At 38.8% G+C, this 23,461-nt stretch overlaps 1 protein-coding gene across 1 annotated transcript; it reads right to left on the bottom strand.

The window, feature by feature from the left end:
• Positions 1 to 5,844: 5,844 nt before the first annotated feature.
• LOC118558696 (GTPase IMAP family member 4-like) lies at positions 5,845 to 22,349 on the bottom strand. The gene is made up of 3 exons (XM_036129240.1): positions 22,332 to 22,349; positions 7,790 to 7,985; positions 5,845 to 6,763 (listed from the first exon to the last, which is right to left on the bottom strand). The coding sequence occupies exons 1-3, from the start codon at positions 22,347 to 22,349 to the stop codon at positions 5,997 to 5,999; spliced, it is 981 nt and encodes a 326-aa protein (XP_035985133.1). The 3' UTR covers positions 5,845 to 5,996.
• Positions 22,350 to 23,461: the final 1,112 nt, after the last annotated feature.

The following is a 23,461-nucleotide window of genomic DNA, read 5'->3' on the forward strand; positions in this document are numbered from 1 at the left end:
TGAAAAATAGGTTAAAAAAAGCATTTGTGTTCCTGTGTAAACAAGGAACCAGTCTGTATAATCTGATTGAATTTTGACTTTGGAAAGCAGAGGTGTCAAGTAACGAAGTACAAATACTTTGTTAATGTACTTAAGTACACTTTTTAGGTATCTATACTTTACTCCATTACTTATTTTTCTTCCTACTTCTGACTTCTACTCATTACATTTTCACACAAGTATCTGTACTTTCTATTCCTTAAATTTTTAGAACAAACATTACTCGTTACTCTTGGCGTCAGTTTAAAATGTATAAATATTTATTTCACGTAATGTGCGCCATCCAATGGAGATCATTGGCGCCATCCACACCTAGTGAGAACTAGTGTAATTGGATGAGTCATATAACGCAAACACTCATTAGCTATTCTATAGCCTCTCTCTCTCTCTCTCTCTCTCTCTCATAGAATGTTTTTGCACCAAAGGGTATAGTTTACCTTAGATATTTGATGGAACTCACACATGAACTCATGTTCTGGCAGTTATGCAGGCTTGAATACTACCTCTGTTTGGAATTGAATTCCAATAAAGTTTGAGAGAGAACATGCTCCTTGAGTGACTTTGTCTTTGACTAATGGGTTAATGATTATGTTGTGTCTTGGACCACATGTAGAACTAATCAGTGTTTAAATTAAGCCTTCAATTCATATAGTGGCATTTTTTTAAAGGTTACTTTATACTTTTATACTTTAAGTAGTTTTTGGAGCACATACTTTTTCACTTTTACTTGAGTAAAGAGGTCAAGTTGATACTTCAACTTTTACCAGAGTGTTTTTAAACTGCAGTATCTATACTTCTACTTAAGTAACAAATGTGTGTACTTTTGACACCACTGTTGGAAAGTCATGAACTGGCACTATATACTTAACATTGAACTAAACTGAATTGAAGGTTTTCAGCACCAAAAAGAAAAACTCAGCTAAGGTGTTAAACACAAGGTGTGCTAATCAAATATTAACTCACTTCACCTGTAGTTATCTAATTCTGCTAGGGAAACCTTTGCTCTGTAACACCATAAATGCCTCACATTTTAACAAAATTGCGAAACCACAGAAAAGAAAAGCTTTTTTTTCTTATTTCCTGAGACTGGGAAAATAGATTTATTATAAGTACAAGTACAAAAGTGCTTAGGCTGAATATTGTATCTGTTTAAATGTGTTAAATAACCACTCCGAAATATACATACACCAGCAGATGATGGTGCACCCTTTGTGATAACGACTGTTAGTTTGACCTAAAGTACAAATCTGTATTTTTTTTTTATCAGCCAACAAACGTTAGCAAGACAGCTGGTGCTGGTTACCTTGGCAACGTATCCAGTCAAGAGATATAAAATATTTTGCTCAGCCATTTCTTGTGAAAAACTTATTATTTTAATGGTGGAAAAAACATTAAAGTGTTAATAATTCTGTATATTACTTCATTCGTGAGAGACCATCCGTATAAGCTGAATAATGCCCGACCGGGTGTCCATTATCAGAAAATAATGGACTTCGCAGAAGCAACCGTCCAACACGAAGCAGAGGACGGTTCACGCCTCCATTTATTTCTGATAATAAACAGCTAGTCGGGCATTATCCCATATACACAACACTTTAAACATTTCTTTTTCAGATGTGTTTGGTGTTGGTGTTGATTTTGTTATGCTGGATTTGTCATGTTTTTCATCATGCAAAAGAAATAACTTAGACCTTCAACAGGCATAATATTACATCTTGTGAAGTACATATCCAACTGATGTTTAACCATTGTGAAATAGAAAATGTATGGTAAGAAAAATCATAATTATCACCTTCAAAACCCAGTTCAAAGTCTTTAAAACCCTAAAAGTCTTGCTGAAGTATTTAACAAAAGCTCAAGGACCTTGCAACATTTGCATACTTTTAGAGCACATGGTACAACAGAAATGCATGAATAAAGAGTAGGACGCTAAACCATTTTAGATTTTTGTGGGACATGAATACAATAACCGCTTCTACTTAGCCGGATTTTTTAATTCTTTTAAGTAGATAACAGAACATTTTCTGAGACTCTATTATCCTGAATCAAAAAAAAATTAGTTATATAATTTTGCCATATTTAAAATATTTGATTTACAATAATTTATGTTTTTTTTTTTTTTACTCCTCTTGTAGCTTTGAAAAATAAATTCAAAATAAAATGTTTGTGTTCCTGTGTAAACAAGGAACCGATCTGTATAATCTGATTGAATTTTGACTTTGGAATGTGCCTTGAAATTACATGTTTCATGAATTGGCGCTATATAAATAAAATTGAATTGAATTGAAGGTTTTCAGCACCAAAAAGAAAAACTAGACTGAGGTGTTAAACACAAGGTGCGCTAATCAAATATTAACTCACTTCACCTGTAGTTATCTAATTCTGCTAGGGAAACCTTTGCTCTGTAACACCATAAAACTCACATTTTTACAAACTTTTTTTCTTGTCTCCTCAGACTGGGAAAATAGATTTATGATAAAGTACAAAAGTGTTTTAGGCTGAATACTGTATCTGTTTAGATGTGTGAAATAAACACTCCAAAATAGTGTATAGATAATAGTGTACAGTATATCAAACAAATGAGGTGATTTCTATTACTTGAGAAGTTACACTTTTAATGTTAAAGAAATATTTGTTTAGAAATCTTGGTTCAAATATCAACACTTTGTCTCTAATACATTTAGATAGACACATTCTGCAGACTGTTTACTGTCTTTAACGTTTCAAAGGTAAATTTTACAGCATGGAAAAATAACTAATAAAGTAACAGAATTACCAACATTTATTTATAGATTTTTACTTTCTCTTTTCCAATTGCTTATAAGTTCCCTTTTTGTCTTAATTTATTGCTGATGGGATTTTAAATGTAAGCAGGGAAACCAGGAAAACATGAAGTGGACCCCTAAACATTGAGTAGCAGACTATGAATAAGCTCAGTTGTTTATAGTTATCAGTCACAAAAACACCAGGTCATTTTCCATGGGAATAATTCTGGCTGAGAGATAATATAACTTTAGCTGCCTTAGTTCTTAGTCATGTCTTGATGACATCAAAAGCTGGATGACTTTAAATTTCCTGCACTTAAATTCTGACAAGACAGAAGTTGTAATCTTTGGACCAGAGTCCTCAAAAAATAATCTTCTTAATCAATCACTTAATCTCAATGGCATTAACTTGGCCACTGGTAATAAAGTTAAAAATCTTGGTGTTGTTTTCGACCAAGACATGTCGTTTAAATCCCATATTAAACAGGTTTCCAGAGTTTCCTTTTTTCACCTCCGGAATATCGCTAAAATTAGAAACATTCTGTCCAGGAGTGATGCTGAAAAACTAGTCCATGCATTTGTTACTTCAAGGCTGGACTATTGTAGTTCTTTACTATCAGGAAGTCCACAAAATGCAGTTCAAAGTCTTCAGCTGATCCAAAATGCTGCAGCAAGAGTTCTGATGGAAATCAACAAGAGGGATCATATTTCTCAGATTTTAGCTTCCCTTCACTTCCTGTTAAATCAAGAATAGAATTTAAAATTCTTCTTCTAATGTATAAAGCCCCTAATAATCAAGCTCCATCATATATCAGAGCTCTGATTACCCCGTATGTTTCTAACAGAGCACTTCGCTCTCAGACTGCAGGTCTGCTGGTGGTTCCTAGAGTCTCTAAAAGTAGAATGGGAGGCAGATCCTTTAGCTATCAGGCTCCTCTCTTGTGGAACCAACTCCCAGTTTTGGTCCGTGAGAAAGACACCCTGTCTACTTTTAAGACTAATCTTAAAACTTTCCTTTTTGACAAAGCTTATAGTTAGAGTGGCTCATGTTACCCTGAGCTATCTCTATAGTTGTGCTGCTATAGGCTTAGGCTACTGGAGAACATCAGGGCCTATTTTTCTCACTCTACTGAGTTCTCCTACTGTTTTCCAGTTTTGCATTGCATTACATTGAAATGACTGATGTCATTTCAGCTTTTAAGTTTTTGCTCTCTCTTTTTTCCTTCATAGTAGGCACACCTGGTCTGACGTTCTGTTAAACTGTGACATCATCCAGGGAGGACAGATCACCCGCAATTACCATCTAATGTAGAACAGATTACTGGATCAATGTGAGCTTCTGTGCTTTTTGTCTGTCTTGTTGTGTATCTGCTCTGTCTTCTGTAACCCCCAGTCGGTCGAGGCAGATGACCGTTCATACTGAGCCCGGTTCTGGTTCTGCTGGAGGTTTTTCCTTCCCGTTAATGGGGAGCTGCAAAGCCATGGACAACACAGACGACTCTCCCTGTGGCTCTACGCTTCTCCAGGAGTGAATGCTGCTTGTCGGGACTTTGAAGCAATCAACTGGTTCCCTTATATAGGAATTTTTTGACCAATCTGTATAATATGACTGATTTTGACTTTGTAAAGTGCCTCGCGATAACATGTTTCATGAATTGGCGCTATAGAAATAAAATTGAATTGAAATTGATTTAATTAAATACTCAATTCTGATTGGCTGCAGGTTGTCTGGTAAAAAGTGCTATAGAATACCTAAAAACATTTCTGGTCAAATAGCCTCATTGTTCTAAATTACTGGGCTGGCTCAAATATTAGCTCACAAACGTTAGCAAGACAGTTGATGCTGGTTACCTTGGCAACGTGTCAAGACGAGAGATATTGAATATTTCTCTCAGCCACTTCTTGTGAAACACAATTTTAATGGTGGAAAAAACATTAAAGTGTTAATATTTCTATATATTACTTCTTTTGTAAGAGACCATGGTATAAGCTGGATGATGCACGACCAGGTGTCCATTATCAGAATATAATGCACTTTGCAGAAGCAACCGTCCAACACAAAGCAGAGGACGGTTCACACTTCCATTAATTTCTGATAATAGACAGCTAGTCGGGCATTATCCCATAAACAACACTTTAAACATATTTTTCAGATCTGGTGTTTTCATTTTAATATGCTGGATTTGTCGTGTTTTTCATCATGCAAAAGAAATTACTTAGATCTTCAACAGGCGAAATATTACATTTTGTATATCCAACTGATGTTTAACCATTGTGAAATAGAAAATGTACGATAAGAAAAATCATAATTATCACCCTCAAAACCCAGTTAAAAGTCTTTAAAATGTAAACATCTTGCTCAAGTCTTTAAGAAAAGCTCAAGGACCTTGCAACACTTGCATACCTTTGAGCACATGGCACAACAGAAATCCATGACGCCAAACCGTTTTAGATTTTTGTGAGATATGAATACAATAACCCCTTCTACTTAGTCACCGATGTGGGCACTTACGCCTCTCCCACTCTCTGAGGTTCATGGTTTCCTCCTACAAATACCAGCACCTCTTCCCTTTAGCTTCTCTTGCTGTTCCTATGGCACATCTTATCCTGCTGCTGTGGCTGCTACTTTGGTTGATCTTGCAGCTGTCTTTTCACTGTAATCTACTCCAATAGATATAAACTAGGGATGAATGATATAGAAAAAAGCATATCAATAAAATAGAAATCATAGTTAGTAATGAAGAAATTCAAAACAAATATTTAAGTGCAGCCCTGTGCATTCTTTGCTGTTGCTAAGTGACCTATCTCTAGACAAAGAACGCACAAACACTGAATTCAAACTCAACCCTTTATTCAACCAACTTTTTACCAAAACTGCAAGTTTAAAAAAATAGAAAGCTACTAATATAAACATGATATATGAAGAACCATGAATGCCCACACACCTGGTTTATCATTGAATACGTTTTCCAGATCCTGTTAAAATAATAATACACAACACCATAGGAATTTCCAGCAATTGTACTGTTCATTTCAAAGTCCAAAAACTTGGCTGGCTGAAACTGGTCAGGTTCATCACAGAGAACCACTATTCAGATAACAGAACTATTTACAGTATAAGATTTTAGAAAATTTGAGTCAATGACATAATATTAATGAGACTAAATAAGATTCTCAAAAAATAACACTACTTCAGTTCAGTTTCAGGGTTTCCTCATACTGCTTGCAAAGTTCACTATAGTCATCATCTTTTTCTATCTGCTCTAAAAACTGACGGACTCCGCTCTCTAGGACGCGGTAATATCGCTTCAGCTCCTCCAAATCAGACTCCAACTTTTTCACTACCTGCTCATGTTCCTCTTTAGCTTCACTCAACTGCTTCTCATAATCTGCCTTCAAAGCTTTTATTTTCTCTTCCAGCACCTTCTCATAGTACTGCTTGATATCACGTTCTCGCTGATCCAACATCTTCTTAGCCTCTTCATAGGTGCCATTTGAGTAAAACTGTCCTCCATTGTCATCTACCATCTTCTGGATCTTCTCAAGCAGACTCGTAACTTGTCGACGATCACTTGCTTGGAGGTTGTTGAACACATGGTATCTGTTTCCAGCCTTCTTTAAGATCTCTTGCAGGTCAGCTGGAGCATTCTTGAGCTTCTGATCAAAGTCTGACTTAATCTCATCACCATGGGTGAAGAGGATGATGGTGTACTTCCAGGCCTCCTTTCCAAAGATCTCCTCCACCTTCATCACTGCCTCTCTTTCTTCTGCTGTAAAGGGTCCAAATTTGATAACCAGCAGAATGGCATGGGGTCCTGGAGCTGTCTTGTTGATGCATTTTGAGATTTCTCTCTTCACTGTTTTGTCAGACTGATCGGTGTCAAAGAGACCGGGCGTGTCAACAACATAAACCATCCTGCCGAACATCATTTCACGTTGTTTGGAGCATTCAGTGGTCTCTGTAAATGGAAAATACAAGTTTATATGAAATGGTTAAAAGGAACCGGACTAAATGACATTATCTCTGTCATGGTAAAAAATAATTGGACCACCCGTGTTTTCTTCAATTTCTTAGCTGCAGTCATCAAAAACAAAAGGTCTGTAGTCAACTATTAACTTCTGTGTGTATCATGTGACTAAAATAGACAGGAAAAAACACAAAATGCCTAAAAGCAGTGTTTTTGGCAGTACAATCTCACAATTATTGATGTAAGTACTTAAAGGTAAAGTCTGCAATTTTTCTAGAAGATTCCCCAAGTCCCATTTTGAATAACTGCGCACGCCCTAGACTGTCTTAAGTTGGTCTTCCGCTCCTCAGGGGGATCGCATTAAAAAATCTCCCAATCCACTCTGGTTCTTTTTACTTAGGACTTCCTCTTTTTCTCATAAACTTTTACACAGTTTACTTCTTGCGACTCTCAGCCATGTTCAAAATATACAATGAGAGAGGGGAAGGTACATTGAGTGGCTAACCGTTAAGCTAACTACTAAGCTAACCACTGAGTTAACCAGATACATAAGCACTAGAACTGAGCATGCCCTGCTAACATGTAACGTACAGTGGCGTTACGTGAGCACGTCAGAATGATTGGCATGCGGGACAACGAATTGATAAGGAGGAAGGCCCAGAAGTTGGGCCTGTAGTTCCCACAGAGATCACATTTTTAAACCTCCTTTTTGTGAATACATAATGTACTGACTACTTTCTGGATGGAAGGGTCATTTTACCCAGTATAACAAAAAGTGTTTCTGAACAGGATTACCAACCATAGTTTTATGTTATTATCAAGAAAACCATAGATAATGACTAGATGTCAGCTCTTAAACTCTTATGAGCTACTTTTGTTATCAGTATGTTTGTCCAAGCAAATGTCCCTTTAGTTGTACCAGAGATTAAAATTAACAAGAAATTTAAGAAAACAAGGGTGCTCCAATAACATTTTCCATTCCTGTATAATTATTTGATTCCAATATATGTATGTTACCTGAGGAGTGTTTGGTTGCTGCTCTAAAGGCGCCTCTTCCTAATATAGTGTTTCCACTGGAGCTTTTTCCTGCACCAGTTTTTCCAACAAGAACAAGCCTGAATTCTGGAACTGAAACATCTGAAACTGGAAAAACAAGGCAGAAGTTAATTGTAAGGTATATGTAAAGTCCAATGATTTTTACAAGTTTACAGCCCTATATAATCCATTCATTGTAAAGTAATGTTTCACTGCAATTCCACTGCATGCCATTTGTTCTCTGTCTACCAAGTTTGCACATCTAAAAATTTAAATATTCTTTGCAACATACATCAAGGCGAGTCAGTTTGAACGAAGAACTTCTGTGAACATTGATTTTCTAATGTTGTCACAGATTTGGATTTAGGTCTGGACTTGGTATTCTGTTATGCATTAATCTAAACCGTTTATTGTAGCTCTGACTGTACATTTATATTCATTGTCCTGCTGGAAGTTAAACCCCCACCCCTTTCTCCAGTCTCAATGAGCCTCTAACATGTGTTTCTTCCAAGATTGTCCCAGTATTTCACCAATTCACCCATCATGTTATTGCTACAAAAAAAGGTTTCCATGTAGGCTGAGTACAATTGAAAGCCACACTTTGATCAAAGTGTGAACACTAAGTAGACAATCCTTTATCCTGATCTCCCAATTCACTGCTCTATGGCACTTTGTGGGCTACTTTAAGTGGCACTAAAGTACCCTGATGTTCGTGATTATAATGCAACAAAATGTGGAAAGGTTCAGGGGGCGTCCTTAATCTTGCTTCTCCTTTGTTCAAGTTTGATCTTTCTTTGACTACCGAACTGAATGATGCAATTATTTATTACCTTTGGGAATTTATATGTACACATCATATAGATGTGAATCCTCTGATTTGCTTTATTAAAGCCTTAATGTTTTTTTCTGCCTCAAGATTGAAGAAAGCATATTGGAATCATTTTTAGGCTGCTTTTTCTTAAATCTAACACTTATGAGCATTACAGGGCATCTGTGATTTGCTCATGTAGCCAGTGGGGGAGTAAGGGAACCAAACCTTCTGATGGAAGTACAATCATGCTATGACCAGACCATTTCCCCAGTGATTTTTTATGATGCTTCTGTAATATATAACTGTTTTCTTTAAAGTAACAAATCATCTTCCTCAATTAGTACATTCATGTCTCTGCTGCTAATTTAAAATGCTATTTTGCTGATTTGTATCTGTTTTTAAGACATCCATCCATCCATTATCCACGCATGCTTATCCCTCATGGGGTTGCAAGGGGTGCTAGTTCCTATCTCCAGCTGTCAATAAGCGAGAGGCGGGGTACACCCTGGACAGGTCGCCAGTCTGTCGCAGGTGTTTGAGACATGTTGTAGTTATTTTATGTTAAGCAGGAATCCAGAAAGTTACATAAAATTTATGATTTTGCAGAGTGGTAATTCCTGTCTGACCTGTGAGCACTTGGAGGTCAGCTGTTTTACACCAACTCTCAATACGGAGCGAACATCGCCTCTCTTTTTGAAGGACTCTGACTGGCTGACAGGTTTTAAGAGGTACAGTGTCCTATGGCATGTCATTCAGTGATGAGTTTGTGCTGGTTTGTGTGGATGATAACTTTTTCTAAAAAAGATCCCATGTGTACAATAGTATGTTTATAAATCATTTGGGGGGGGGTGTTCCTTTTTGTAAAGACACAGCGATGTGTAAAGCCTTCATAAATCTTTTTGCTACTTTGTGTCTGGATGGTCTGGTTTTCCTGACAAGTCTATGACATACTGGTTAAACCTGATGACAAAACTGAATAAAACACACAAATCTACCAGAAATCATACTGTCGTGTTCCATTTATCTTCTGTGTTCAACATTGTATATCAACAATAATATAGAATGTGATTTTAAAGCATTGATATAAGCTGAAACGGGAAGAGGCCCTGGTCAAACCTGTAGGAGGTTCATCCATGCTGCGTCTCCGGACCCTTCCTGTTGCTGCACCTAAAGAAAGGAAACGAGCAGAAGTAGACTGAGACAATAGTTTACATTTTAAAATTCATAATACACACGACACTCCTGATGTCACTAATGGATGGTTACAAAGTTTAACAAATTACGACAGTAGGCTTTGTTAGTCACCGAATAGTAAAAGTGAAAGTAACAACGACTTAAAAAGTGCGTCACACATCTAAATATGCCCAAACGGACAAAAAATAATCTATAAACAACCAAACTGAACATTGTTAGGGGAAAAAAAGGGTTTGCGCTATATTACTTTAAAAGATCTAAGGGTCTGAACGCGTTGGACTGTTTTAAAAGTTTTCCAAGACACTTACCACGCTTTGTTTTTAGATTTCCACCAACAAACACTTAAAAAGTAACACAAACTCACAAGCTCCTTCACTCTCTGTCATCCTGTCGGTAGGTCTGGTGTCTGAAGTTTTCTTTGGTAAATTTACAGCTCCCCCACAAAAAAAAGAAAAGAAAAGGTAAAAAGATCTGTGACTTCTGAACAGTCGGATGTTTCCGATATCACAGCTTCAAAATAAAGTAGTCTGCTTGAGCTTCAACTGGGGACAATAATAAAGCTCTTTTTTTAGGTGAATAAATCCTCATAGAAATTATGCTGCAACTGTCTGATACTGTAAAAAAAATCGCCCGTGTCTCTATTTCTTTTACGTGAGTTGGAATGTTGGATAACATTTGGGATTGGAATAACATTTTTGCACGTCAATTGTAAAAGTAGACCACACCTATTATCAGGCCTGCTATTGTATAATCATGTTTTGTTGTAATGTATGTTTCAATGTATGTTTCAACGACAATAAAGGTGATATTACTATATTACTATTACATGTAACAAACTGAATTAGAAAAATTTTCATAGTTAACCTAGGACTTTTAATTTGAAAATACAGGTGCATATGGGACGGTATCTGACTGCAACGTATGTCCGTGTTTCCTCACGGAAATTCGTGAAATTGAAAGTAACTAATTTACGGCATACGGTTTTTTGGTGGGGTGAGTTGAATAAAATCATTGTTTTCTGTAATTTGTCTGCGTTTAGATTTAAGGGGACCCATCAGAACTGGTGAGGTTTAGAAGATTTTTCTCCGTAACTTTACCACAGGGTGCTGTTAAAACGGCGGAGCAGCAGATGGAAGTTGCGTAATGGTGGATGTCCAGACTTGGGTAAAGTTAGAAAGATATTCACAGATTCGGCTTTTCCGGATCAATAACTCATCGGCGGGTGATTTATTCTTCAAAACAGACACCTCTCTGTAACCACAGCAAGGCAGACAGTCAGCTACAACCGTAGTTTCCTCAAAACGAGTCTCCCACCGCGCTGGGAGAATTACATTGGACTCAATGCAGAGCTCGCTCCTCCTCAGATGCTTAGGGATCGTCTGCAAGTTGCTACCCCAGAAACATAATCAGAGAGAAATATTCAACAGCGTCACCAAGGAGAGGTGGATTATTATCAAATTCATTTTATAGGTATCTGATCTCATGTATATCATACCACATTTATTGGATTTGAAAATAATACATTTTTTGAGGAATTTCCCAAAGCCTGAATTACAAATGGCACCTATTTTGTTATTAGACTAAGTATAAAATGAGCAATGACTACACCTTATATCATTGTAGTGCCACCAAACTCATCATACACATAGATAACCTCATCTAGTTTATACTACAACTCTTACTTTGGGAAAATACGCTAAACTTTATTTTTTGACATTTTTTATTGTTATTACAAGTATATAATAGCCAATAAGTACAGTATAGATTATTGTAGTGCTGCCAAACTCATCATACACATAGATAACCTCATCTAGTTCATACTACAACTCTTACTTTAAGAAAATGTGCTTAACTTTATTTTTTGACATTTTTTCTTTGTTATTACAAGTATATAATAGCCAATAAGTACAGTATAGATCATTGTAGTGCCACCAAACTTGTAGAATACATAGTTCACTTCATCTAGTTCATACTACAACTCTTACTTTGGGAAAATGTACTAAACTCTATTTTTTGCTATTTTTTTATTGTTATTACAAGCATATAATAGCCAATAAATACAGTATAGATTATTGTAGTGCTACCAAACTCATCATACACATAGATAACCTCATCTAGTTCATACTACAACTCTTACTTTGGAAAAATATGCTAAACTTTATTTTTTGATATTTTTTCTTTATTATTACAAGTATATAATAGCCAATAGGTACAGTATAGACCAGGGGTCACTAATTAAAAATCAGCGGGGTCCGAATAACAAAAATCAACAACCAGTAAAGGTCCGAACACATTTTTAATTACAATCCGTTACTTCACATAGTATTTAACACTGAAATAAAATGTTTACGCATCCACCTTATACATTGACTTTTTAAACAAAAAATAACATAAAAATAGAACGTTTTTCTATTTTAAAATCCAAAGTGCTTTTTGATTTTGATTTTTTTTGCAGCAAACCTGACTGACACAGCTCATTGGCTAATTTGCATCACGTGCAGCCCATATTTTCCCATCATGCTGCATTATTTGCTTATTGTGCAAAGTCAACCAAATCTGGTACTTTTAAAATATCCATTGAAAATTCCTGTATCTCTGCCCCCTTTCAGCTTTAGAGCCTTAGCGTCATCCTGGACAGCCTCTCCATCACTTTCCACATCCACATCATCATCTGGTTAACTTTCATCTCTGCAGCATTAAGTTCTTCATTCACACTGTTGACAAACTGGTCCACAGTCCACTTTACAATCCCAGCTCCCTTTCCTCTCTGTCCTCCAGAAAACCTCCATAAACTGCAGCTAGTACAAAGACAACAGCTTGCATCATTACATCATCTACTTCACACCTGTACATTAACTCCACTGGGTCCCTGTCACATTCAATATAAATTAATCCTATGATCATACAAGGCCAAACACAGCCTTGGAAATGCAGGACACATCACCAACACTATCATGACATAATACATTTTAATTTGACACAGATTGCACATGACAATAATCAGTCTCTGCTTTGCCCGTTATTGTTCACCAATTAATGATTACAGTTTATAAAAAGGCATGATTTAACTTTTTTGAAGTTTAATAAAATGGTTGTATTTTAGCCCAGTGACTGGAGACCTGTCCAGGATGAACCCTGTGTCTGCGCTCCACTTTAACTTCATAAAAAACTCTGAGAATCGCCTTTCTCTGGCCTCACCCAGTTAGAACCCGTTCTCCAGTCCATGTTGTAGCTGCAGTTTATTTGTTTTGTCTTTTTGATGTAGTTTTCTTAACAATCTGTAAGCATCAAAATCCTTTTCATTTTATTTAGTGTCCTGGAGCGCAGCTGCTCATCAGGTGAACACTGTTGCATACCGACAGCAGATGCAGCTCTGCCTTCTTTGTTTCAGAACAGCATAGGTTTTTTTTTTTTTTTACTTTTTCCGAATCGGACCCAGTCAAATGCGGCACATTATTTCACATTCCGACTCTTCTTCAAGGGTCATGCTAAATTAGCCTGAGCTAGCGCGTTACTCTTGTTTGTGTTTTAAATGAAACATAGTAGCGAATCACTGGGAGATCCCTGGTTGGTCGCCGCGTTTATGAGCGAGGGAATAAACGGTGACAGACGACGTGGCAACAGGTGGAAATAATTCATTAATTAACTGCTGGAGCAGCAACAGTTACGCTTACCGAGGGAAGTCGTTGTTTGCTGTTCTATCTGCTGAACTTTCTGACCTGCTTGTTCATAAATCCAAAGAAAACCTTTGACCACTGCTACTTTCATTCATGTCATCTGTGGCCAGTTTGAGACGCTCTTCCAAAGGTTATTATGATTAAAAACCGATAAACCTCACACTGGCAATGTCTGCTTTGCAAAGACCCGCCCTACTCTTTCTGATTGGCTAATGTCCCGCCTCTGCCAGGTTTAATTGGTTGAGAGCAGCTTCAGTGTAAAACCTTGAAAAAAAAGTCTAGACGGGGCTTTTTGCGCTCAATTTCCAAATGACGGAAATCCGTCGCAGCGACGGAGAACTTTAACCCATGGGTTAGACACTGTCGTCAGACAACATGCAGTAATTTATAAATGTTTTAAATCAGGTTGGGTCCGGATTAGCCAGCAGGTGGGTCCGGATCCGGACCCTGGTCCGCTAATCCGTGACCTCTGGTATAGACCATTATAGTGCCACCAAACTTGTAGTATACATAGATAACCTTATCTAGTTCATACTACAACTCTTACTTTGGAAAAATATGCTAAACTTTATTTTTTGATATTTTTTCTTTGTTATTACAAGTATATAATAGCCAATAGGTACAGTATAGACCATTATAGTGCCACCAAACTTGTAGTATACATAGATAACCTTATCTAGTTCATACTACAACTCTTACTTTGGAAAAATATGCTAAACTTTATTTTTTGATATTTTTTCTTTGTTATTACAAGTATATAATAGCCAATAGGTACAGTATAGATGATTGTAGTGCCACCAAACTTGTAGAATACATAGTTCACTTCATCTAGTTCATACTACAACTCTTACTTTGGGAAAATGTGCTAAACTCTATTTTGTGCTATTGTTTTATTGTTATTACAAGCATATAATAGCCAATAAGTACAGTATAGATTATTGTAGTGCTACAAAACTCATCATACACATAGATAACCTCATCTAGTTCATACTACAACTCTTACTTTAAGAAAATGTGCTTAACTTTATTTTTTGACATTTTTTCTTTGTTATTACAAGTATATAATAGCCAATAGGTACAGTATAGATCATCGTAGTGCCACCAAACTTGTAGTATTCATAGATAACCTTATCTAGTTCATACTACAACTCTTACTTTGGAAAAATATGCTAAACTTTATTTTGTGATATTTTTTCTTTGTTATTACAAGTATATAATAGCCAATAGGTACAGTATAGACCATTGTAGTGCCACCAAACTTGTAGTATACATAGATAACCTTATCTAGTTCATTCTACAACTATTACTTTGGAAAAATATGCTAAACTTTATTTTTTGATATTTTTTCTTTGTTATTACAAGTATATAATAGCCAATAGGTACAGTATAGACCATTATAGTGCCACCAAACTTGTCCTACACATAGACAACCTCATCTATTTCATACTACAACTCTTACTTTGGGAAAATACGCTAAACTTTATTTTTTGACATTTTTTATTGTTATTACAAGTATATAATAGCCAATAAGTACAGTATAGATAATTGTAGTGCCACCAAACTTGTAGAATACATAGTTCACTTCATCTAGTTCATACTACAACTCTTACTTTGGGAAAATACGCTAAACTTTATTTTTTGACATTTTTTATTGTTATTACAAGTATATAATAGCCAATAAGTACAGTATAGATCATTGTAGTGCCACCAAACTTGTAGAATACATAGATAACCTCACCTAGTTTATACTACAACTCTTAGTTTAAGAAAATGTGCTTAACTTTATTTTTTGACATTTTTTCATTGTTATTACAAGTATATAATAGCCAATAATTACAGTATAGATTATTGTAGTGCTACCAAACTCATCATACACCTAGATAACCTCATCTAGTTCATACTACAACTCTTACTTTGGGAAAATATGCTAAACTCTATTTTTTGATATTTTTTCATTGTTATTACAAGCATATACTAGCCAATAAGTACAGTATAGATTATTGTAGTGCCACCAAACTGGTAGAACACACAGATAACTTAATCTAGTTCATACTACAACTCTTACTTTGGGAAGATGGGCCACAGATATTTCTAATATTCTCAATGTAACATTAAGGGCAGGAACTATTATCCATCCATCCGTCCATCCATTTTCTGACCCGCTTTATCCCTCATGAGGTCGTGGGGGGTGCTGGTGCCTATCTCCAGCGTTCACTGGGCAAGAGGCGGGGTACACCCTGGACAGGTCGCCAGTCTGTCACAGATAAAGTATTACCATCATCCACAAAGTAAGTTTTATAAGTTGTAGGATGACAAAAATCACATCTACACCTTATCAGATTTATTTACACAGCAACACTTGGCTTGTGAATTTTGACTCTCAATTCTGAGGAATAATTTCACATAAAAAATACAAATCTTTCTCCATCGTTTTTATTAGCAGTACTCAGTTTGAACTGCAGGAATCTCGAAGCCAACACTCTTGCCCTGGAAACCATTTTCACAATTTTTTTTCTTTACAGGTATAACATTAACTAAAAGTCAACATGAAGTCTAAAAACATGACATTTTCATGTGTTGTCATTGATTTTTACTTTATTTCAAAGATGTTTGAGCTTTGGTTAGTTATTTCATTTATTTGATTAAATGCGCTGGTATTGAGTTTTTACCTCATGGCCACTACCGTGCAACCAAACCACCAGACACAATCAGACCAATTAGATGCTTAGTGTAATGGAGTCCCAGCCAATCATGATCAGCCATCAATTAAGGTCAGTAGAGCAATAATCTTTTACAGTTTAGCGGAAAAAGAGATTATGAGGAAGTTTAAATATGAACAGAATTTCCACGGTAAGTCAAACCATTTTTTTCCCCCTTTTCATTTTGATAGTTGTAATGAATGATAAATGTTTATATGCCAGGTTAAATTCCGTTTCGATTGTGAGCTGAAGCTTTTGACCTGATTCAATGCTGTCAGGGTTTTGTTTACCGATGAACTCAGGACGCACACACGGGACTAAATGTTTGAGTCTTTATTGAAGGAAGTATGCTGGGTGGTGAGTGATGAAGACCGGAGGTTCAGGACTGCAGAAGGTCAGGGATGAATGTGATGGCAGGAGCTGACGGCCCGGCGTGAAAGAGTGTCACGACTTTCCAGGCAGCCGGGAATGCTCAGTTCTGCTCGGCTAGCAGCCCCGTAGCCACAGCAGGTTAGCAGTTTGTTGCAGACACCAGGGCACAGAGCTGAGCTTCTCCAGGGCGGCTAGTCAGGTTAGCAGAACTTGAGAGACACCAGGACACAGAGCTGAGCTTCTCCAGGGCGGCTAGTCAGGTTAGCAGAACTTGAGAGACACCAGGGCACAGAGCTGAGCTTCTCCAGGGTGGCTAGTCAGGTTAGCAGAACTTGAGAGATACCAGGACACAGAGCTGAGCTTCTCCAGGGCGGCTAGTCAGGTTAGCAGAACTTGAGAGACACCAGGGCACAGAGCAGAGCCTTTCCAGGATGGTTAGTCCAGTTAGCAGTTCTCTGGAGACACCAGGACACAGAGCAGAACTTCTCCAGGCACAAACAGCAAAGTATGAGTCAATAGAAACTGGCAGGACTAACCTTAAACAAGAAAAACAAATCTTCCAAGGCAAAAACGGGGACTGGCATGGAGAGGTGTGGAATGATGACGGCCCAGTGCTGAACTGAAGGCAGAGGGAGGTTTAAATAGAGCACTTCACAGGTGGAACAAGGGTCTGGCTAATTGACTGGTAAATGATTATCAGGTGTGACTGACTGCTGAGGAGGTGAAGTGAAAATTGACAGAAAATAACTGATGACTGAAAACTAACAATAAATAAAGTCAAACCTAACCCAAAAGAGATGAAAAAATGAAAATAACAGAAAAACAAAGCCAAACCAAAACTCAACCATGACAAATGCTACATTAATTTAACCTCTCTTTAGCTACATATGTAACTGTTGGCCATGTTAGACATTTTAGATTTAGACTTCAACAAGCTCGTTTTCATTTCACTTGTATTTGGATAATATTTTTTGTAATATATATTTAGTAAAATATTTAAGTACTTTGTAGTCTTTGATATCGTACAGTGTTCTTGTAGGGCCTCAGCTTTGCATTTTACTTTCCTTATGTTACAAGCTTTTAAGACAAAGGGTAGGTTAAAAAAAGGTAAGACTGCTGTCAGGAAAAAATTATGGCCATATTTCAGTCTCTACAAATTTCTTTATGTCCAAAGTTTTACAGTGACACACATGTTTATCCCGATGCGGTAGATACAGTGTGAAACTTGTGGAAACTTGTTAATTAATATGTTCCATACCGTTTTGGATGATTAAATGAGTCATTTCAGGTTGAACTAAGGTTTTCTCGGCCGCCCTGGTGGTCTGTGGGGGAAATACCGCACTTGCAATTGCAGGAGCAGTCGGCCCGCATCCAGAGGCTCAGTAGTCTCGTGTGCATCGCGAGAGTCGGTCTTGCTTTACGGCGAGAACTGCTACACGCCCGCAGTGAAAGGTGTGCTCGTTGGTAGCGCAGTGGCGATATTTGTGCAGTTATCATGGCGGAACCAGCGAGAAAACAGCGAAAGCCCATGTTGGAGCAGGCAAGAAAGAGGAAAAGGGCTCTGGACAGAGAGAGGAGTCGTACACGGGTGAACATAGAAGGCTGCAAGGCTGACGCGGACCTCGCGTTTCTGCTGATGCGATTGTAAGTAACATTGTAGGGTTTCCCTCACGCTACCGCCTCGCCGACATTCCAAAAAAATAATAATAAAAAAATAAAACTAACTAGATATGCGCGCCGCTCCGCTCCGCCGGTCAGCGGCGCAAAGTTTGTCTCCCCCCCGCTCCGCTCAGCCGGTCAGCGGTGCAAAGTTTGTCTCCGCCCCGCTCCGCTCCGCCGGTCAGCGGTGCAAAGTTTGTCTCCGCCCCGCTCCGCTCCGCCGGTCAGCGGTGCAAAGTTTGTCTCCCCCCCGCTCCGCTCAGCCGGTCAGCGGTGCAAAGTTTGTCTCCGCCCCGCTCCGCTCCGCCGGTCAGCGGTGCAAAGTTTGTCTCCGCCCCGCTCCGCTCCGCCGGTCAGCGGTGCAAAGTTTGTCTCCGCCCCGCTCCGCTCCGCCGGTCAGCGGTGCAAAGTTTGTCTCCGCCCCGCTCCGCTCCGCCGGTCAGCGGTGCAAAGTTTGTCTCCGCCCCGCTCCGCTCCGCCGGTCAGCGGTGCAAAGTTTGTCTCCCCCCCGCTCCGCTCAGCCGGTCAGCGGTGCAAAGTTTGTCTCTGCCCCGCTCCGCTCCGCCGGTCAGCGGTGCAAAGTTTGTCTCCGCCCCGCTCCGCTCCGCCGGTCAGCGGTGCAAAGTTTGTCTCCGCCCCGCTCCGCTCCGCCGGTCAGCGGTGCAAAGTTTGTCTCCGCCCCGCTCCGCTCCGCCGGTCAGCGGTGCAAAGTTTGTCTCCGCCCCGCTCCGCTCCGCCGGTCAGCGGTGCAAAGTTTGTCTCCCCCCCGCTCCGCTCCGCCGGTCAGCGGTGCAAAGTTTGTCTCCGCCCCGCTCCGCCGGTCAGCGGTGCAAAGTTTGTCTCCGCTCCGCCGGTCAGCGGTGCAAAGTTTGTCTCCGCCCCGCTCCGCTCCGCCGGTCAGCGGTGCAAAGTTTGTCTCCGCCCCGCTCCGCCGGTCAGCGGTGCAAAGTTTGTCTCCGCTCCGCCGGTCAGCGGTGCAAAGTTTGTCTCCGCCCCGCTCCGCTCCGCCGGTCAGCGGTGCAAAGTTTGTCTCCCCCCCCCCCCCCCCCCCCCCCCCGCCGGTCGTCCCAAATTCCTAGGGGAAACACTGCATTGGAATGGTTTCTCTCTCTCTGTGTGCATGTTCATACTTTCACTGTGTTAGTGATTGTTTGTACTGCCGTTTTTGTCCTACACTACGACTTTTGTATTCGTTGCGTTCGCCTGTCTGCTAAGCTCAAAACAACCGCGCCTGGCTTGACGGAGGAACCAGAACAGCTGAGCATCTTTACGACAGTGCACTTTTACTTTCGCCCTCTGGGGGGAGCCTCGCTGGAAAATCAACCCCGGTTGCATAGTATACCTTTAAGATGCTATTTTTTTTAGTATGTTTGGTTTTTAATGACTAACATTTTGTTTCCATTTTGACAGTTGACTGGAGCTAAAAGCAAAACTTTTTAAATTATTGCATTAAAGCAAATCTTAAAAGAGCTTTAAAAAGGCTTCAAACATAAAGAATAAATGGCCAGCTATTCTTTGTTTATTTAAAATGATTCTTAATTGTGAGTTTCAGGTACTTTAAGCCTTATTGCCTGTAGTTGTGAATGAGTGAAAGTTCCTATACTGTCTTGTAGAAAGTGCATTACTGCATTCATACTTTCTGTTAATAGAAATGGATTTTATTTCCTTTTTATATAGGACATTTTTCGACCAATCTGTATAATGTAACTCAATCTAATTGAATTTGACTTTGATAAGTGCCTTGAGATGACATGTTTCATGAATTGGCGCTATAAAAAAAAATGAATTAAATTAAATTAAAATAATAACAAAGAAAAAATCTCAAAAAATAGAGTTTAGCACATTTTCCCAAAGTAAGAGTTGTAGTATGAACTAGATGAGGTTATCTATGTATACTACAAGTTTAGTGGCACTACAATGATCTATACTGTACCTATTGGCTATTATATGCTTGTAATAACAATAAAAAAATATAAAAAAATTTAGTATAGCACATTCTCCAAAAGTAAGAGTTGTAGTATGAACTAGATGAGGTTATATATGTGTATGATGAGTTTGGTAGCATTACAATAATCTATACTGTACTTATTGGCTATTATATACTTGTAATAAAAATAAAAAATGTCAAAAAATAAAGTTTAGCGTATTTTCCCAAAGTAAGAGTTGTAGTATGAACTAGATGAGGTTATCTATGTATACTACAAGTTTGGTGGCACTACAATGGTCTATACTGTACCTATTGGCTATTATATACTTGTAATAACAATGAAAAAATTTCAAAAAATTTAGTTTAGCACATTCTCCAAAAGTAAGAGTTTTAGTATGAACTAGACGAGGTTATCAATGTATACTACAAGTTTGGTGGCACTACAATGATCTATACTGTACCTATTGGCTATTATATGCTTGTAATACCAATAAAAAATATCGAAAAATAGAGTTTAGCACATTCTCCCAAAGTAAGAGTTGTAGTATGAACTAGATGAGGTTATCTATGTGTAAAATGAGTTTGGTGGCACTACAATAATCTATACTGTACTTATTGGCTTTTTAGGCCCGAGCAGCGAAGCGCTGCGAAGGCCTATTGTATCTGTAGTGTTAATTATTATTAGGCCCGAGCAGCGAAGCGCTACGAAGGCCTATTGTATCTGTAGTGTTAATTATTAGGCCCGAGCAGCGAAGTGCTGGGAAGGCCTATTGTTTCTGTGTTGTTTTTTATTATTATTAGGCCCGAGCAGCGAAGCGCTGCAAATGCCTATTGTATCTGAACATAACCACCTGAACATAAGTCAGCCCACATGTATGTATGTATGTATGTATGTATGTATGTACAAATGTATACAATGTATATGCACATACATACGCGTAGGTGCGTATGTAAGTAGGCGCATAGATATATGTATATATTTGAGTATATAGATATGTTTATATATATATATATATATATATAGACCACTAAGAATGTAAATGAGACATCATATGCCCATTCCTATTTCCTTTTTTGGTATTTTTTGGTATTCTTTCTGATCCATTGTATATATGAAGATTCACTGTATATAATTGAATGCACCTTCCCTACTCTGCACCTTCTTGTATGAGCCGATGTGACGAGTGAATTTCTCCATTGTGAGATCAATAAAGACTATCTTATCTTATCTTATCTTATCTGTACTCTGTGAAGGCCTATTGTATCTGTACTGTTTCTTATTAGGCCCGAGCAGCGAAGCGCTGCGAAGGCCTATTGTATCTGTAGTGTTAATTATTATTATTATTATTAGGCCTGAGCAGCGAAGCGCTGCGAAGGCCTATTATATCTGTACTGTTTCTTATTATTTTTATTCTGCCCCCCTAAAGAGGGGCCTTTTTGGGGGCTTTATCATATTCAAAAACTCACCAAACTTGGCAGATGCATGAAGACTGTTTAAAAATTTTATATTTTAAGGTCGTCACAAAAATATAATGTAAAATGCCTCAACGGTGCCACCTAGCAATTTTCAAAGGACCCTTTGCTATTCACTTACTTCATCGTATAGACATGAAATTTGGTAAAGTTGTAGAGCTCACCAAGACACTCAGAATTTATAATTAATGTCATAGTGCAAATATCACAGGAAGTCGGCCATTTTAGATTGAAGGTCTGATTTTGACCCCATTTTTGACGTTTACAGCATTGGTATTTGATCAAACTCCTCCTAGAGATTTTTAGCGAGCGGCTTGAAACTCGGGCAGTCTGATCATAAGGCATGGCCAATTAAAAGTTATCAAAACGGTGAGTTTTTGAGCTTGTTTAAGGGGTCAAAGTTCACCTACTCGCCACAAAAAATAAAACTGTTATATCTTCTACACAGAAACACACAGAGGCACCAAACTTTCTGTGATTGATCATCATCGGGTCTTCTTTAATATCCAATGGTCAAATGATGACATCACTTAGGCCACGCCCCCTGACAACAGGAAGTGTCATGTTTTGCTGTAAACGGTCGCTATGTTACCCCTCTGAGCTAATCAACACGAAACTGTGTCCAGAGACAGAAGACATGTTGTTGTGTTGTGAATTCCAGCCCCAAGTGGATTCGATGGAGCAGGAGAGCGTGGCGGTGTGCTGAACTCACCTCAAACGCCACTGCCATACGTTTGGCTCTGAATTCCACATTTTTGGGCCGAGCTGCTTAAAACTCACTTGGATGCATCCTTATCCACCCCCCAACAGGAATCCATAACAAACTTTGGTGGGTGTGACCTAATGCCTCAACGGCGCCACCTAGCAATTTTCCAAGGACCCTTTGCTATTCACTTACTTCATCGTAGAGACATGAGATTTGGTACAGTGGTAGAGCTTACCAAGACGCTCAGAATTTACAATTAATGTCATAGTGTAAATATCACATGAAGTCGGCCATTTTAGATTGAAGGTCTGATTTTGACCCCATTTTTGACGTTTACAGCATTGGTATTTGATCAAACTCCTCCTAGAGATTTTTAGCGAGCGGCTTGAAACTCGGGCAGTCTGATCATAAGGCATGGCCAATTAAAAGTTATCAAAACTGTGAGTTTTTGAGCATGCTGAAGGGGCGTGAGCAGGGGTCAAAGTTCACCTACTCGCCATGAAACACAAAACTGTTATATTTCATACACAAAAACTCACAGAGCCACCAAACTTTCAGTAGTTGATCACCACTAGGTCTCCTACAATATCCAATGGTCAAATGATGACATTGCTTAGGCCACGCCCCCTGACAACAGGAAGTGTCATGTTTTATTGTTAACAGTCGCTATGTTACCCCTCTGAGCTAATCAACATGAAACTGTGTCCACAGACAGAAGACATGTTGCTGTGTTGTGGATTCCAGGCCCAACTGGATTCCATGTAGCAGTGCGGCGTGGTGGCGTGGCGAAGTCACCTGAAACGCCGGCCCGCTGAACGCTTTAGTCCGGTCCGGTGGCCCAATGCATTTCTTTATTCAACGGCTGTATCTCCTTGCTGCATCGACCGATCTTCACCAGATTTTTTGTGAGTCGTGGGGGAGTGCTGCCCAACGCGTTCGTGTGGAACGCCCGGTGGACGGGCGGGAAAAATGCGTGACAACTTCTGCGGTGGCTGGCGACCGGCGGTGCGCGAATCCCTGCAGTGGCCAATAGGCCAGAGCGGCGCTTGGCTGCGAGGGCCGATCATCACCGCTTGCGGTTTTAATATATACTTGTAATAACAATAAAAAATGTCAAAAAAATAAAGTTAAGCATA

This window comes from Fundulus heteroclitus, unplaced genomic scaffold (assembly GCF_011125445.2).
Source record: "Fundulus heteroclitus isolate FHET01 unplaced genomic scaffold, MU-UCD_Fhet_4.1 scaffold_148, whole genome shotgun sequence".
NCBI classification, from domain to species: Eukaryota; Metazoa; Chordata; class Actinopteri; order Cyprinodontiformes; family Fundulidae; genus Fundulus; species Fundulus heteroclitus.

Coding starts and splice junctions, on each gene's coding strand:
- LOC118558696 (XM_036129240.1), bottom strand. Junction 6,764..7,789: donor AGCAACCAAACACTCCTCAG/GTAACATACATA, acceptor TTCCATTTACAG/AGACCACTGAATGCTCCAAA.